The 13,584-nt window shown below is 52.3% G+C and overlaps 1 protein-coding gene across 2 annotated transcripts; it reads right to left on the bottom strand.

The window, feature by feature from the left end:
* Positions 1 to 4,620: 4,620 nt before the first annotated feature.
* Positions 4,621 to 13,009, bottom strand: TMEM214 (transmembrane protein 214). 2 transcript variants are annotated; one of them, XM_080812879.1, is made up of 17 exons: positions 12,789 to 13,009; positions 11,498 to 11,697; positions 10,794 to 10,944; positions 10,358 to 10,492; positions 10,021 to 10,103; positions 9,458 to 9,563; positions 9,264 to 9,345; positions 8,864 to 8,965; positions 8,344 to 8,485; positions 7,877 to 7,968; positions 7,558 to 7,606; positions 7,250 to 7,363; positions 6,981 to 7,098; positions 6,358 to 6,454; positions 5,998 to 6,166; positions 5,714 to 5,859; positions 4,621 to 5,532 (listed from the first exon to the last, which is right to left on the bottom strand). In XM_080812879.1, exons 1-17 carry the CDS (start codon positions 12,931 to 12,933, stop codon positions 5,406 to 5,408), a joined length of 2,058 nt encoding a protein of 685 aa, XP_080669005.1. In that variant the 5' UTR covers positions 12,934 to 13,009; the 3' UTR covers positions 4,621 to 5,405. The 2 variants fall into 2 exon arrangements, with proteins under 2 accessions (XP_080669005.1, XP_080669006.1); XM_080812880.1 differs by having other exon boundaries at positions 4,627 to 5,532; positions 5,714 to 5,790; positions 12,789 to 12,999.
* Positions 13,010 to 13,584: the final 575 nt, after the last annotated feature.

Genomic DNA, 13,584 nt, shown 5'->3' with positions numbered 1-13,584 from the left:
GTCTCTGATGTCACTGAGCACAGCACGGCTTTCACCCTGGAGCACCCCCCACAATGCAAAAGGTTGACGTCTTCCCACCAATTTCTTGGTTTAACTTCATTCTGTTGCTGCAAATGCTACCATTGTGTTCGAGAGCGTTAACTTGCGCAGTTTTCTTGGCTGGCTGTTTAGCGTGCTGGCTGGCTCTCTTTCTTGAGGGGAGGGGATGCTGGGACACAGAAAATATTCAATTATGTTGAGTTTTCTGTTTTTAAGGAGAGATTCACATAACGTACAATTAGCCATTTTTAAGTATAACAATTCAGTGGCACTTAGCGCATTTACAGTATGGTGCAAATGATCACTTCTCTCTAGTTCCCCTCAGTTTTTTTTAAATCACTCTAGAACAACACCCTGTACCCTTTAAGCGTTCATTCCCCACCACCACTTCCCCCATACCCAGGCAACCACTAATCTGCTTTTGCTCTATCGATTTTCCTATTCTGGAGATCCCATATAAAAGAAATAATAAAATATCTGACCCTTTGTATCTGGTTTCTTTCACTTGCCATAGTGTTTTTGAAACACATCCACATTGTGTCATGTTCAGCACTTCCTCCCTTTTAATGGCTGAATAATATTCCATTGTATCAATATACCATTTCGTTTATCCATGGGCATTTCAGCTACTTCCACATTTTGGCTTTCATGAATAAAAGTGCTATAAACATTTGTGTAGGAGTTTCTGTGTGGATATATGTATTTATCTTGGGTGTATACCCGGGAGTGGAGTTGTTGGATTTTATGGTAATTATATGTTTAGCTCTGAGGAACTGCCAGACTGTTTTGCACAATGGCTGAATCATTTTCCATCCCCACCAGCAATGTATGAGGGTTCCAGTGTCTCCATATCCTTGCCGACATTCTTCTGTGTTTTTTATTATAGCCAGTATTTCAACAAATTGAGCTCAATTATAAGAATTTCCTATGTCATTAAAAATTCTTTGAAATCATCATTTAAATAGTCATTTCTCATTTTGGTATTGCCCCAGTTTTATCTTAACGTTCATCTTATTATTGGACACAGTTTACATACAAATTTTAAACGATACTACTACTACTACTACTACAATAAATGTTCTTGTACATAAATCTTCGTCCACATTTCTCTTCTCTAGTCTCTAGAATATATTTTCAGGAGTTTGGAATTACTTGGTAAAGCGGAATTACTTGGTAAAATAGTATGAAACTTTTAAACCTTTTGATAAATATTACCTAATCATTTCCCAGAAACACTACAGTGATTTGTAGTACAGCATTCACTGAGTATATTATTACTTAAAAATCTCTGGCAAGGGGCACCTGGGTGTCTCAGTGGGTTAAAGCCTCTGCCTTCAGCTCAGGTCATGATCTCAGGGTCCTGAGATTGAGCCCCGCATCAGGGTCTATGCTCAGCAGGGAGCCTGCTCCCCCCCCCCCGCCCCTGCCTGCCTCTCTGCCTACTTGTGATCTCTGTCTAGTAAATAAATAAAATCTTAAAAAACAACAACAACAGCAACAACGGTAATATAAAAAAAATCTCTGGCAAAAGTAAGTGGTAACTTACTTGAAATTTGCACTTTGCCAATGAAATGGACTTTCAGTCTATTGTTGATTTGCATTCTTAAATAAATTGTCTTCTATCCATATTTTTATTGTTGTTTAGGCTTTTCCTGATTTGTTAGAATTCTTTAACATTAAGAATGTATATGCGATAAGCTCAGTAAGGAAACAGAGGCCTTATCAACACACCAACTAGACCTAACAGACATGCATGGAATCTTCCACCCAACAATAGCAGAATACACATTCTTTTCCTGCACACATGGAACATTCTCCTGGATGGCCCACATGTTGGGCTACAAAATAAATCTCAATAAACTTAAAAAGACTAAAATCATACAAAGTATGTTTCATGTACACTACGGACTTGGGGTGCTAGCACTCTGTCATTGTAGGTTCACTGATGTTGACAGTGGCAGGCTGCGTGAATGTAGGGGGCAAGGTGTCTGTACTTATTGCTTAATTTTGATGTGAACCTAAACTTCTAAATAAGTCTATTAAAATTATAACCGGTGTGCTAACATAATAAAAAATATATATATACCAAGGCACATCCAACAATGTGTCTGAATTCAATGTTTTTATTAATAGGAAGATTATTCAATATTCAACCAGTATTCAATCATACCCTGGATGGTGGAAGCTCCCCCAACCCTGTCCCCAGATTCCTTCTTATACTTCAAGTTTGGGGCACTGAAACTGCCTAGAAAAATGGAATACCACATAGGGAAAAGCAAGCCTTTGTCCCCTCAAGCCCTTTAGGGAGAAGAGTATGTAGAAAAGGACAGATCAGTCAAAGTGTTCACTTAAAACAATGTCCTTTAGGAGAGAGAAGACTAAAATGCTGAGGCCAGACTACCATTGAAATTTCTGTGTAGGGGCGCCTGGGTGGCTCAGTGGGTTAAAGCCTCTGCCTTCGGCTCAGGTCATGATCCCAGGGTCCTGGGATCAAGTCCCACATCGGGCTCTCTGCTCGGCAGGGAGCCTGCTTCTCCCTCTCTCTCTCTGCCTGCCTCTCTGCCTACTTGTGATCTCTGTCTGTCAAATAAATAAATAAAATCTTTAAAAAAAAAAAAAAGAAATTTCTGTGTAATTGTCAACTGGGTCCTTCTGGAATAGGGCAGGGCAGGCATGCCCGTCTCCATGGGAAACCCTCCACTGCAAGGGTGATGGCATTTGAGAATGGACAGGCAATGCTGCAGCGGAGTCTAGCCATGCTATCTGTTCCTAGTGAGCAGACCACCCATCAGGCTGGAGCTGTAGACTCGGTTCAAACCCAGAAACATGCTTTAAGACTTTTGGAAAGAAGTGTTTCAAATGAGTCATGTGCTATAACTTGGAGGCCCATACAAGAGTTGGTCATAACGCAAGTTGGTAAGAGATAACCATATTCAAACTGCCCCTTTTCCTGGTATGTTATCTGTGGAACTCCAGCTTTGTGAAAAGTAAAGTTATAGTGTCATGTGACCCTCCAAGGTGTCAGGTTGCTTGTTTCTCCAAGAACACCAACTGTCATGCTGTGAGAGCCCACCTGTCAGCACGGGTCTACTCTCCTAGTCCACACTGGCCTTACTCGGATTCCTGTGCTTTGACAGGTCTGTAAAATGTGAAACGTCTGGGGGTCTGGTTTAGCGATAATGGGCAGCAGGTGCAAGGTTGGAACTACTTCTCTGACCCAGGTAAGAATTCTGGACAATTCCAGTATCAGGTCCAACAACTGTGTTTATCAAATAAAGTCAACTAAGGTGTTGGTGTCCCCCCGAGAGGCTGTGGAGCCCCAGGCTAACCTACGTTGATTAACAGTAGCATCCCAGGATTCTAGGTCAGAAACTGAATGAACCCACCAAAATCACCCCAGCACGCACACCCAGAAGCCAGTGCACACTGTCGGCAATGTTCTTGGAACTGCTGGATCGTGGCAGTCCGGCAGCCTTCGTGATTCAGTGTCATCAGGACAGGGTCATCATTTTACCCATCCTGGGCTGTTGTCAACCCAGGTTCACACCAGCCCTTTCTTCATTTTGCCTTGAATACAGGCCAGTTACAAGGATTCGCTGTTCTTAAGAACTGACTCGGTTTGCTTCTGATCAGGGAGGAAGAAGTGAGTTCTTGGGACCCTTGGACAGTCCTGCCTAGCAGTCCTAGACCTCAGTTGCTAGGTGGGATTTTTTTTCTCTTCTGGGAAAAGCGGTCATGGTTACCTGCCACTAGGGGAGCAGGGCTCTGCCCAATGTGGGCTGCTTAACTCTCAAGACGTAATATCGTTCTGTCCTAACAAGGAAAGGGAACACAGATGTGAGACTCTACTGTATTCACGACCTCACTTTGTGTTAGGATTTTTCTTCGTTTACTACTTTATCATCTTGCCTTTCGGAAGTCAAGGCAGGGTCTCAGTGATAAGTGAACGGGAAAAGTGGGAGCTGGCCATCACTGCGCTGTCCTCGCAGTCTCCTGGTGGACGCAGGAACCAGCCCGTGGGAGCTGGAGTGGGCAGTGCGCTCTAGTAACTGTTTAGATCTGAAACATTCACGGAAGGAAACTTGCGGTGAGAGCTGACAGACTCTTTAGCTCTCTGACTTGAGTCTCAAGTCAAACACAAAAAGGGATTTTGGTGAGAGACCCTTGATTCATGTGTCTCTTGGAGTCCTAAATCCTTCACTCATTGCTTTATAAAAACCAGTAAGTTAAGGTCCTGGCAAGGAAGAGGACACCGATGATCATAGACCAAGAGTTGCCCCGGGAGATTCCCCCTGCTTTTCCCAGCTTAAAACACTCAAGCTATCAAGGCAAATCTTGGGACATCAATCACAGTGACAAGTGAGACAAGATGATTAGAGGAGCAAAAGGAGTGTCTGGAATCCTCAACAGGCCAAAGTTTAGAATGCTGGCTGAGAGCTTTCCCCATCAGAAGGTTGACTGCAGCCGCTGGCTACAAGCCCCAGGAGGCAGGTGGCCACAGGAGACGAGCGCGGGCCCAGTATGTTGTTGTCCTGTTCACAACTATGGGAATTCCTATATGAGGATGCAAAAAGGAAAGCTGGAAATCAAATCTGTGTCCTTTATTCCACCTAGGAGCGTACTGAAGAGCCGTATGCTGAACCCTGTCTCGACAGGCTGCTGGAAGGTTCACTGGGCCTGAGGCACACAACTACTTGGGCTTTGCTCTCCAGACAGATGGTAGGGGTGGGCAACGGGGAACAGCTGAATCCTGAGGCAGAGTCCCCTAACCCTGAAGGGGAGTGGAGAGAAAAGAAGTAGGACCATGACAGAGGGGGCAGTGAGAGGCCTTTCCGCCCAGCCCTCATATCCAGTGACAGGCATGCCCGATCTGTGGGCCGAGGTGAAGCTGCTGTTGCCCACTGTGGTGCGACATTCTTCCGGAGGCCTCTTTCCTTGTCCCACTGTGGCTAAAGTCTGGAAGCAGGACTCCTTCATCAGAAGAATGCAGCTGTCACTCAGTGGAATCCCACCGTTCTGGAGATGAGCTGTCTGGGGCTTTGGAAATATGATGGAAGGAAGTGGAGAGCAGAAGAAGACAGGGGGGGAGAGAGGTTAGGAGCCCGAGGACGGAGGCTGGGAGCTACATGCAAGAGGGCCAGACAAGTGTTCAGTGGGATCAGGGGGGAAAAGTCTGGGAGATCTCTGGGCTCAGTCCCCACCGAAGACAGAGGAACTGGGGCAGAGGCCACCAGCCACTCCCTAGGAGACAGAACTCAGGCACCAAGTGAAAAAGACTCCTATGCAGAACTGCCAACTTCTCCTCTCCCCGCCAGCAGTCTCAGACGGCCTGTCCCAGACACTGCCGGGGGCCAAGGAGGCAGGGCCTATTGCTGGGAGATCATGGCAAGTGCCCAGTCCAAGAAAGCCACGGTGATGTCCTGGAGGCGGAGCCAGACCCAGAGGGCAGCCTCACTGAGCTGTGTCTTCACGCAATCCCAGGTCACTTCACCTCTGGGAGGAAAGCAGAATATGTGTGGGAGTGGGGAAGCAGGGCTGTGTCGAATCACAGGGCTGCACCTGTGTCCCAGAGTGGCCAAGGGATGTGCAAGGGGCAGGGCAGGGTAAGGTGAGAGACGGAGCAGAGAGCCTCATCCCTGGGGAGAGGGCGTGGGGCTCTGGATGATGGTCTCACCTGCACGCCTCATGGCAGTGCTCCTGAGCCCTGGCCACGGCCTCCAACAGTATGAGCCACCATGGCAGCAGCACATTCTGGTAAAGAAGCAGGAGCAGCTCCCTCAGAGACTGCAGCAGCTGGATAAGGGGATCGGGGAACTGGATCTGTAGTTGGGAGCACAGTGGAGGGGTCAGAGCGCCGGGAGAATGCATCCTGGCCCCGAGGACCCACTCCACGTGGGGACGCACCTTCCAGCCCCTGGGAAGACCAGCATTTCCCTGACCTCCCTTTCTCTGGCTTACCCTCTGGGAGAGGCTGGTGAGGCTGTCACCAAACCAGGCAAGGTAGGAGGCACAGTGGGCAGAAAGAAAGCTGACTGTGGCATTGGTGTGGGCCCAGGCCAGCTGCAAACCAGGCCTCACCACGGTCAGAAAGTGGGAGCCCCAAGTCGGCAATGTCTCCTCTAGCCAGCTGTAGAAGATGGGGGCGGGGGGGAAGAAAGCAAGGCTGAGTTTGCTCAGATGACTCGGCTCCCCAGGAAGAGCTGGCTGGGGGAGGGATGCCTTGGGAAGGGAAAACCGTAATTATTTCCCACTGATGTGTCACCACCCTAAACACCAGGCCCTGTCCTTCCCACCCTTCTCCCCTCCCCAGGAGCTCACCTGTAGCCCCGCAGGCTGTAGGAGTAGACCCTGGCACACACTTGCTGGCCAGCAGGCAAGAAGCCAGATGATCGAAGCAACCGACCAGAAAGGGAGGCTGAGTAAAGGGGGCTTCTGGTGAGCTGGGGGTGAGGGGGGCAGGGCGTGGGGAGACAGACCCTGCAAGGCCCCAGGGCAGGCCCAGTGAGGGATGAAGCAGAACTCAAGTGCTCCCAGGGCTGCAGAACTGGCTCGGGGCTGCTTGGGAGGGAGGCAGGTCTGGGGCACTGAGCCCATTTCTCCTGCTGGGCCTGGTGAACAGGAGGGAGGCAGCCAGGGAGTGGCAGGAGGCCTTGGGTCGGAGGGTCTGCCCGTCTACTTACCAGCCGTGATCTTAAGCTAATTGCTAAATCTGACCCTCAATTTCCTCAGGGGTTACAACGGAGACAGCACTTACTCAAACGAGAACATGAAGACACAGACATTTCTACCCAGCAAAGCAACAGCACAAGCTGAAGTTGTGGACAGAAAAGCCTGTCTTCTGTACTATCACGGCAAGGCTACATGCTAGGGCCAGGGGGTGCCTTGCCTGGTTCTGGGCCTCACCCTCATGCTCTCTCCCTTGCCTGCCAATTCTTGCTTACCCTGGAAAGAGCTGTGGGACCGGAAGTCATGGCACAGGAAACCTATGACAAAGATCAGCACCAATAGGAGAAGCCGTGTCCAGGGCAGCCGGTAGCCCCGTGCCTGCTGCAAGAGGCCCTACGAGAGAGGGGGTGGGGAGCAGTGGTCAGAGGGCGGGGATCCGGCCCTCACATGATCCCGGAGGCAGGGTGGGCTCCCGGGGGGCGGGGGGGGGCCTGAGACAGAGGCATCGGCCAGTGCGAGGCCGGGGAGGACTGGGGGCCGGCACCTTGCAGGCCGTGTCACAGGCGGCGGCCTCCTGACTGTTGCCACTGCCCTTCCTTAGCAGCTCCTGGTTGGTAAGCTTGAAGGACTGAATGGTTTCCTGCAAAGACCTCTGCGTCTGTAGGATAAGAAAGTCTGGGTTGAGAGGGTAACATTTGGTCTGTAAGGGGACTCTGAGAGTCCACCCTGGACCTCTGTCCATGCCAAATGCACAAATACAGTGTCTTCTCAGTAAAGGGAGGGCAGTGGTCGAGGGGTATGAACCCAGAACCCAGACGAGGCTCAGCCTGCCATGTCCTCCCAGCTCCTCACCTTCTTGGGAATCCGCTCCCACGACCTGAGCAGGTGCTCCAACAGCAGGCTACAGGGAAAGCACAACCCCTTTCAGTCAGGGGGCCCACTCGGCCCCTCCCACCCTCTGGTCCCCCAACAGGCCCTGGCTCCTTCACTTCCCTCCCACAGGGAGCAGCTTCCTAGAGGCCACCCCAGCCACGTTCCCAATTTGAGAGGCACAAACCCGAGGGACAGCGACCAATGTTCCCCTTGTGCTTCTAGGCCAGGGACAGGCTGGGAAGCACGGATTAAGGCTTCTCTATGGATCAGAGGTGGGCAGCCCTCCACCCCCACCTGCCTGGACTGTGACAAGTGCTTGGGGTACAGCTGCCTCCAGACACTGGCGCTGAGGGGGTCCACTGTCAGGCACTCGGTCAGGCTGCTCAGGAGCTGCACAGGGGACAGGAGAGACTGCTGGGGTCCAGGGCTGCTGGAAGAGGAGAGCACCACCCATGCAACACGCCCACCCTAAAGGATGGGGAAATCCTGCCAAGACCCCAGAAATCCCCAGGGGGAGGCTGCAGCTCCCAAGCTGGAGCCTGAGCTTGAAGGTCACCCGTTGAACAAGAGGCAGGACATCACAGACCGGCCACACCTGAACATTGAGTCCTTTCAGTTTGGTCCTTATGAGGGTGGCGCACGAGGGAGAGGGGTAGGTGGCTGTCAGGAGTGAACTAAGGGGAGGCCCAGGAAAGAGGTTCCGTGAAGGCAAGGCCCCTGTCAGCCTGTACGGACCTCTGCAGCGGCCTCCTGTCATTTCCTCACCTCTTTCTTCATCTCAGGAGGGCAGCTAGGGGTGGCTCTGGACAAGAAGGAGGGGAAGTACGTATGCAGGGTGGATTCCGGCTTCGCCCCAAATGCCAGCACCTTCAGTCGGGGGTAGAGCTGGCAGAGCTGCTCCTGCAGGCTGGGGTCGGGGTGGGGAGGAGAGCCAGGCACAGGCTCTAAATGGAGCTACGTGATGTGTCCCGCTGCCTGCCCAAATCTCTGCCCTGCCTGTGGGAGGGGAGTCGCTAAGGGCCTTAAAATGGCTCAGAGTCGTTTTAGACTCAGCAACTCCTTGGAACATCTGTTGGAAGTCATGGATCTTCTCCCCAGGAAAATGCCCATATGCCAATCACACTTGAGGGTCCATGTAATTTTAGGGGGTTCACCGATCCCTTGAACTTGAAGGTTGAGAATCTCCAATTTAGGGTAGTTGGAGAAGAAGGGACAGGAAATATTCCGCCTGCTCCTGACCTGCTGCTGGAGCCTTCACAGCAGGTATGCCCCAGGGCAGGCCTACCTGGGTGTCAGGGAGTTGTTGGGCATGTAGGCAAAGTCCAGAAGTGGGAAGAAGTCCTTGGGGCCAATCATGCCGAAGCCCTTGGTGAGGTTGGGGTGCATCCTATGGGGGAAAGGAAGAAACAGACTTGCTGGAGACTACCAGGCAGGCCGTGATCCCAGCTGAGACCATCGTCTAGGAAAATGGGCATGAAATCAGCCCCACCCCCTATCACTTAATGGGATCCTCCCTTTCCTTCCACAACATCATGTTCTGATTGGGAGGCGCTGGTCCTGGCTTTCCTCACATCTATGGACACCAGGATCGCAGCACCCCATTTTGCTCAAACGGTTACTTTGGACACCATTGGGCCTTCCTGGAGGACGTCAACCCCCTTCTCCCCAACCTGCCAATTACTCACAGGAGCAGCCGATCCAGGTATGCGATGGCGAAGGGAGACAGAGACTTGATGCCCAGCACAGGCAGCATGATCCCTAGCCACACTGAGGAGACAAAGGTCAGGGAGGAAGCCTCATGCCTGGGCCCACTGGGGATGTTAAAGAGGACCTTCCTGCCTCCAAGACCATCCCCCTTTCTTCCCCACTTCTTTGTTACCTTTCAGTCCTTCCGGGAGGTTGGTAAAACCTGCCTGACCCATGGCCCACATGATGGTCAGACACTTCGCAGGTCGGCTCTGGTGAGACCTTAGCAGTTCCAGGAACTGAGGAGACCAGTGGGAAAGGCAGGCTGCAATAGGGCAAAGCACCAGGAGCACCCCCAGAGCCAGGCAGGAAGAGATATCAAAAAGGAGAGAAGGGACAGGCCACGGGGCATCGCCCCACTAGAGTAGCACAAGGTGGCGATTCCGAGCGTGCACTCCGGCACCAGGCTGTGGCCTTTACCCATACTTGCCACTTACTAGTTCGCTAACTAAGGAAGTCACTGAACCCCACTGTGGCTCAATTTTCTCATCAATAAGATAGGAATAACAGTGGTACCTATGTCATATGAATATAAAGCTGACCCAGACCAAGTACTCACAGAGTTAGCTACTATTACCGGTCACACAGCATCTTCCACGATCCCTTAGTTAGCCCAACAGTGTAGATTCGCCCAGCCTCCCCAGTCCTAGCCCCTTTGGTGTCCCCACCCCCCCCCACCCCCAGCCCTGAGCTCACCTTGCCCAGGTTCATGGTGACAATCTTGGGCCTGTCTTGCAGAACGGCCTGGATACATATGCGGTAACCATGTAGTGACTCCCCTGGAGAGAGAGCTGTTCTCAGACCTACGTACATTACTTGGTATCTCAAACCCAAGATCTCCCTTCGAGCAGCTGTGAGCCCAGGACGCAGGACCAGCAACTCCTAACTTCTTTCTCTCTTTCAAAACAGTACTGAGATTAGCACATTTCTTTGCCGGAAATAGAACCATCCAGCCAATCTGGAAGTAGGAAAAAGGGAGTAGTAGGTTTCCCGTATGGGACGGGGCTATCCCTCAAGGGGGCTCCCCTCTCACCTGGTGTCTTATCCAGCTCCTGCAGCATCGTGAACAGACAGTGGTCAAAAAAGAGCTCCAGAGACCCTGCTGCCTTGGCCAGTAGTCCTCGGATGATCCCACGCAGCTCCCGGCTTACCAGGCTGTAGGGGTAATCTGGGGCCGAAAGGCCTCCACATGAATGCTAGGACCAGAATCCTCTGCCTGCTCTGAGGGTTCTGCTGCACTCCCTGAGAACAGTGAGTGCACGCAGAGGTCCCTGCACTAGGCTGGCATCCTCCCTATTCCCAGGAGGCCCACCTTTACAGCTGTGATGACCTGCGAACAGCTTGAATCACGCACATAAATGAGGACCAAGTGGGGGGCGCTGGGCTCTGTTACTAATTAATGTGCTTACACACAGCCCTTTCAGGATTTTCTTGAACTTGTCTCATTTTAGGGAGTTGGAAGAACTAACCGTGAGTATGCTGACTCAGTGTGGGTTCACTTAGAGGTGCTTGGAGCTTGTAGTTGAGATAGCTGGCCAGGTCCTTCAACCACACGGATGGGTTCCCACAGAACACGCTCTGGCTCTTGTCCAGTTCCTTCTGCAGAGCTGCTATGTCCAGCTGCCAGGGACACAGGCCCCCCGTGGTGAGTTATGAGTAGAGGGAAACAGGGCAGAGGTGGGGAAATGGTTGAACTAGGTGAAGGTAGAAGAACAAGGAATTTCTGCTTTTAAATGTTAAGTATATGGAATGCCACAGTATCGCTGCATCCAGATGTTGAGAAAAACATAGCACAGCTGGAACTGCTGATCTCAAGGCCCAATTCTCTTAAGCCCTTCACATGCTCCAGGGGACCAGATGGAAAATGAAAGATCGCTGCTTCCACCAGGCAGGGAACCACACCTGTTTCTCGACCCCCTCCCAGGTATCCCTGAGCCTTCAAGGCTCTCCTGGCACTAACCTAGGTTGCCCTATAAACTTATTTCCTTATCTATCTTAAATGCAAACGTTCTATCCCTTGGGGTTTCTGCCCATTCCTGAATGCCGCCTCCCAATCAATAGCTTCCCAAATTCCACAGGTCCCTCAGCGGCCTTCCTCCCCATCCTGGTCCTTTCATCTTCTCTACACCTCATGTCCCTGTCGTCGCCCCTCTTCAAGTCTAGGTACACTCACGGCTTTCAGTGCCTCTTCCAGGCTGCGGAAGCGAGTCTGCTTCTGGTTTTGGTTGGTGAGGGTTGCCACCTTCTTAGTCTGCTTCTTGTTCCCTGGTTTCTTAGGCTCCACAGCAGGGGGTGGAACTTGCTCCTTATTCTGCCGTTTCAGGATTCTCTCAAAGCCCCGCTCGTAAAGGGTGCTTGTCGTCTGGATTGGAGCTGGGGTAATGACAGGCAGAAAAAAGGTCATGAGTGCCTCACAGGAACAGCAGTTCCTTCCCGCACACTGTCACCCAATTCATCTTCAGCGAGGAACCTGCCCCAAACCCCCCTTTTTTTTTTTTTACAGATTTTACTTATTTGACAGAGACAGATACAGCGAGCGAGCGAGAGAGAGAGAGAGAGAGAGAGAATACAAGCAGGGGGAGTGGGAGAGGGAGAAGCAGGCTTCCCGCTGAGCAGAGAGCCCAATGGGGCTCCATCTCAGGACTCTGGGATGATGACCTGAGCTGAAGGCAGATGCTTAACGACTGAGCCACCCAGTCGCCCCTCAAAACCCCTTCTTGCTGTCACGCTTAAGGAGCAGGCTGAGGAGCCCTCTTGCTTCTTTCAGTCATGGCAGCTCTTGAGTTCAAAGGCTCTTTCACAGAGGTGAGGCATTTCTTTATTAGATAAACCAGAGTATGTGAGAACTAGTGGAGGAGTTGGATACAGAGGGCTGGCTTCCTCCTTTAGTGGCTACCAGTCCGGGAGGTCAGGCTTTTCCATCTGGGTTCCAATGTGACAACTGTCTAATCAACAAGTGGCAAGCTTGCGCCACTCCTCCAGGAGACTTGGGGAAACAGGCACCGCTGACAATGCTCGGTGGCTGTCCAGAATGAGGCCGCCCGACGGTCAGCCTCCACCCAGCGACACTGCTGGTTACTCAAGGAGGCGGCACGGCACCGTGTACAACGAAGATGCCTGTCCCCAGCTCTCAGACGCCTGCCCAGGGAGCCAAGGCTAGGGCCGGGAGCAGCTGGTAGAGCGTGTGTGCAGACCGCAGTCCTGGTCCCCTCCGACATGTGATCCCGGGGATGGCATCTAACTCCACTGGGCCTCAGTTTACTCATCTGCGAGGCGAAGACAGCTCCCTCTCAGCGCTGTCTACCTCCTGTGAGGCTCAACAGGCAACGCGTGGTAGCTGACCGGGGGAGTCCCGATCGGTAGGAGAGCCCAGGGGCTCGGGTGGCTGCTCGCTACCTCGCCGAAGGGACAGGCCCGGGGCCGGGTGGCGGCGCGGGCGGGCGGCCGGCCGGGTGGGTACTCACGGGTCAGGTCGTATTTCCACACACCGTTCGCCTCCCCGAGAGCCCGGCGATCCCCTCCGCCGCTTCTACCACTGCCGCCGGCCCCGGGCCGCCGCCCCTTCTTCACCACCTCCCAGCGCCCCCCACCAGCCGCCTTGGCTGCCATGGTTCCGACCCTCCCGCCACTGCCACCTCCCTGGGCTTTCCTGTCCGGCGCGGAGGCGCCGCGCTCTGCCACGTCTCCTCGTAGGCCCTCGCGGCGCGCGGCGCCGACCGCAGGGCAGTCTGGGACTTGTAGTCTTGCGTTTTCGTCAGGGTATCCCTAGCGAGGTATTGGGCAGGGGTCGGGTCTCTTTCCTAGCAAAAGACATGCTGGCAAAGATGTTGAGATGAGAGGCTATTGCATTCAGAAACTCTTACTTGAGCACCTACTGTGTGAAGGCCACCGCACTGGGTGACGGAAATTTAACCGTTTTGGGTTTTCTTTCCTTTCTATTGGTGTTCGAAAGATGGAATGGAAAGTTCCCCTTCCCTCTGGGGAGAGTTTGAAGATTAGATGCTTTTGTCCTTCTAGGAAAGCGCTAGCTTCTTTATTGCTAGTGGTTAAACTTCAAGTTATTGGGCTATAAAAATCTAGTGTGGAAGAACAAGGAAGAGGACGGAACTTGAGGGAGGGGGCAGTGTTTGGAGGGCAGGAAATGAGGAGAGTGGAGACCACTTCTGGTAGGAGAAAAAAGTCTGGGGTTCTGGGACAGCCAGGGCTGTTTCCCCTTCCAGGTAGTGGGAAAGACTGGCTCTGATTTCCACCGCAAGAGGC

Source organism: Martes martes (genome assembly GCF_963455335.1).
Source record: "Martes martes genome assembly, chromosome: 9".
Lineage (NCBI taxonomy): Eukaryota > Metazoa > Chordata > Mammalia > Carnivora > Mustelidae > Martes > Martes martes.
Note: the sequence above shows the minus strand (reverse complement) of the source record. Positions and strands in the feature narration are given on the sequence as shown.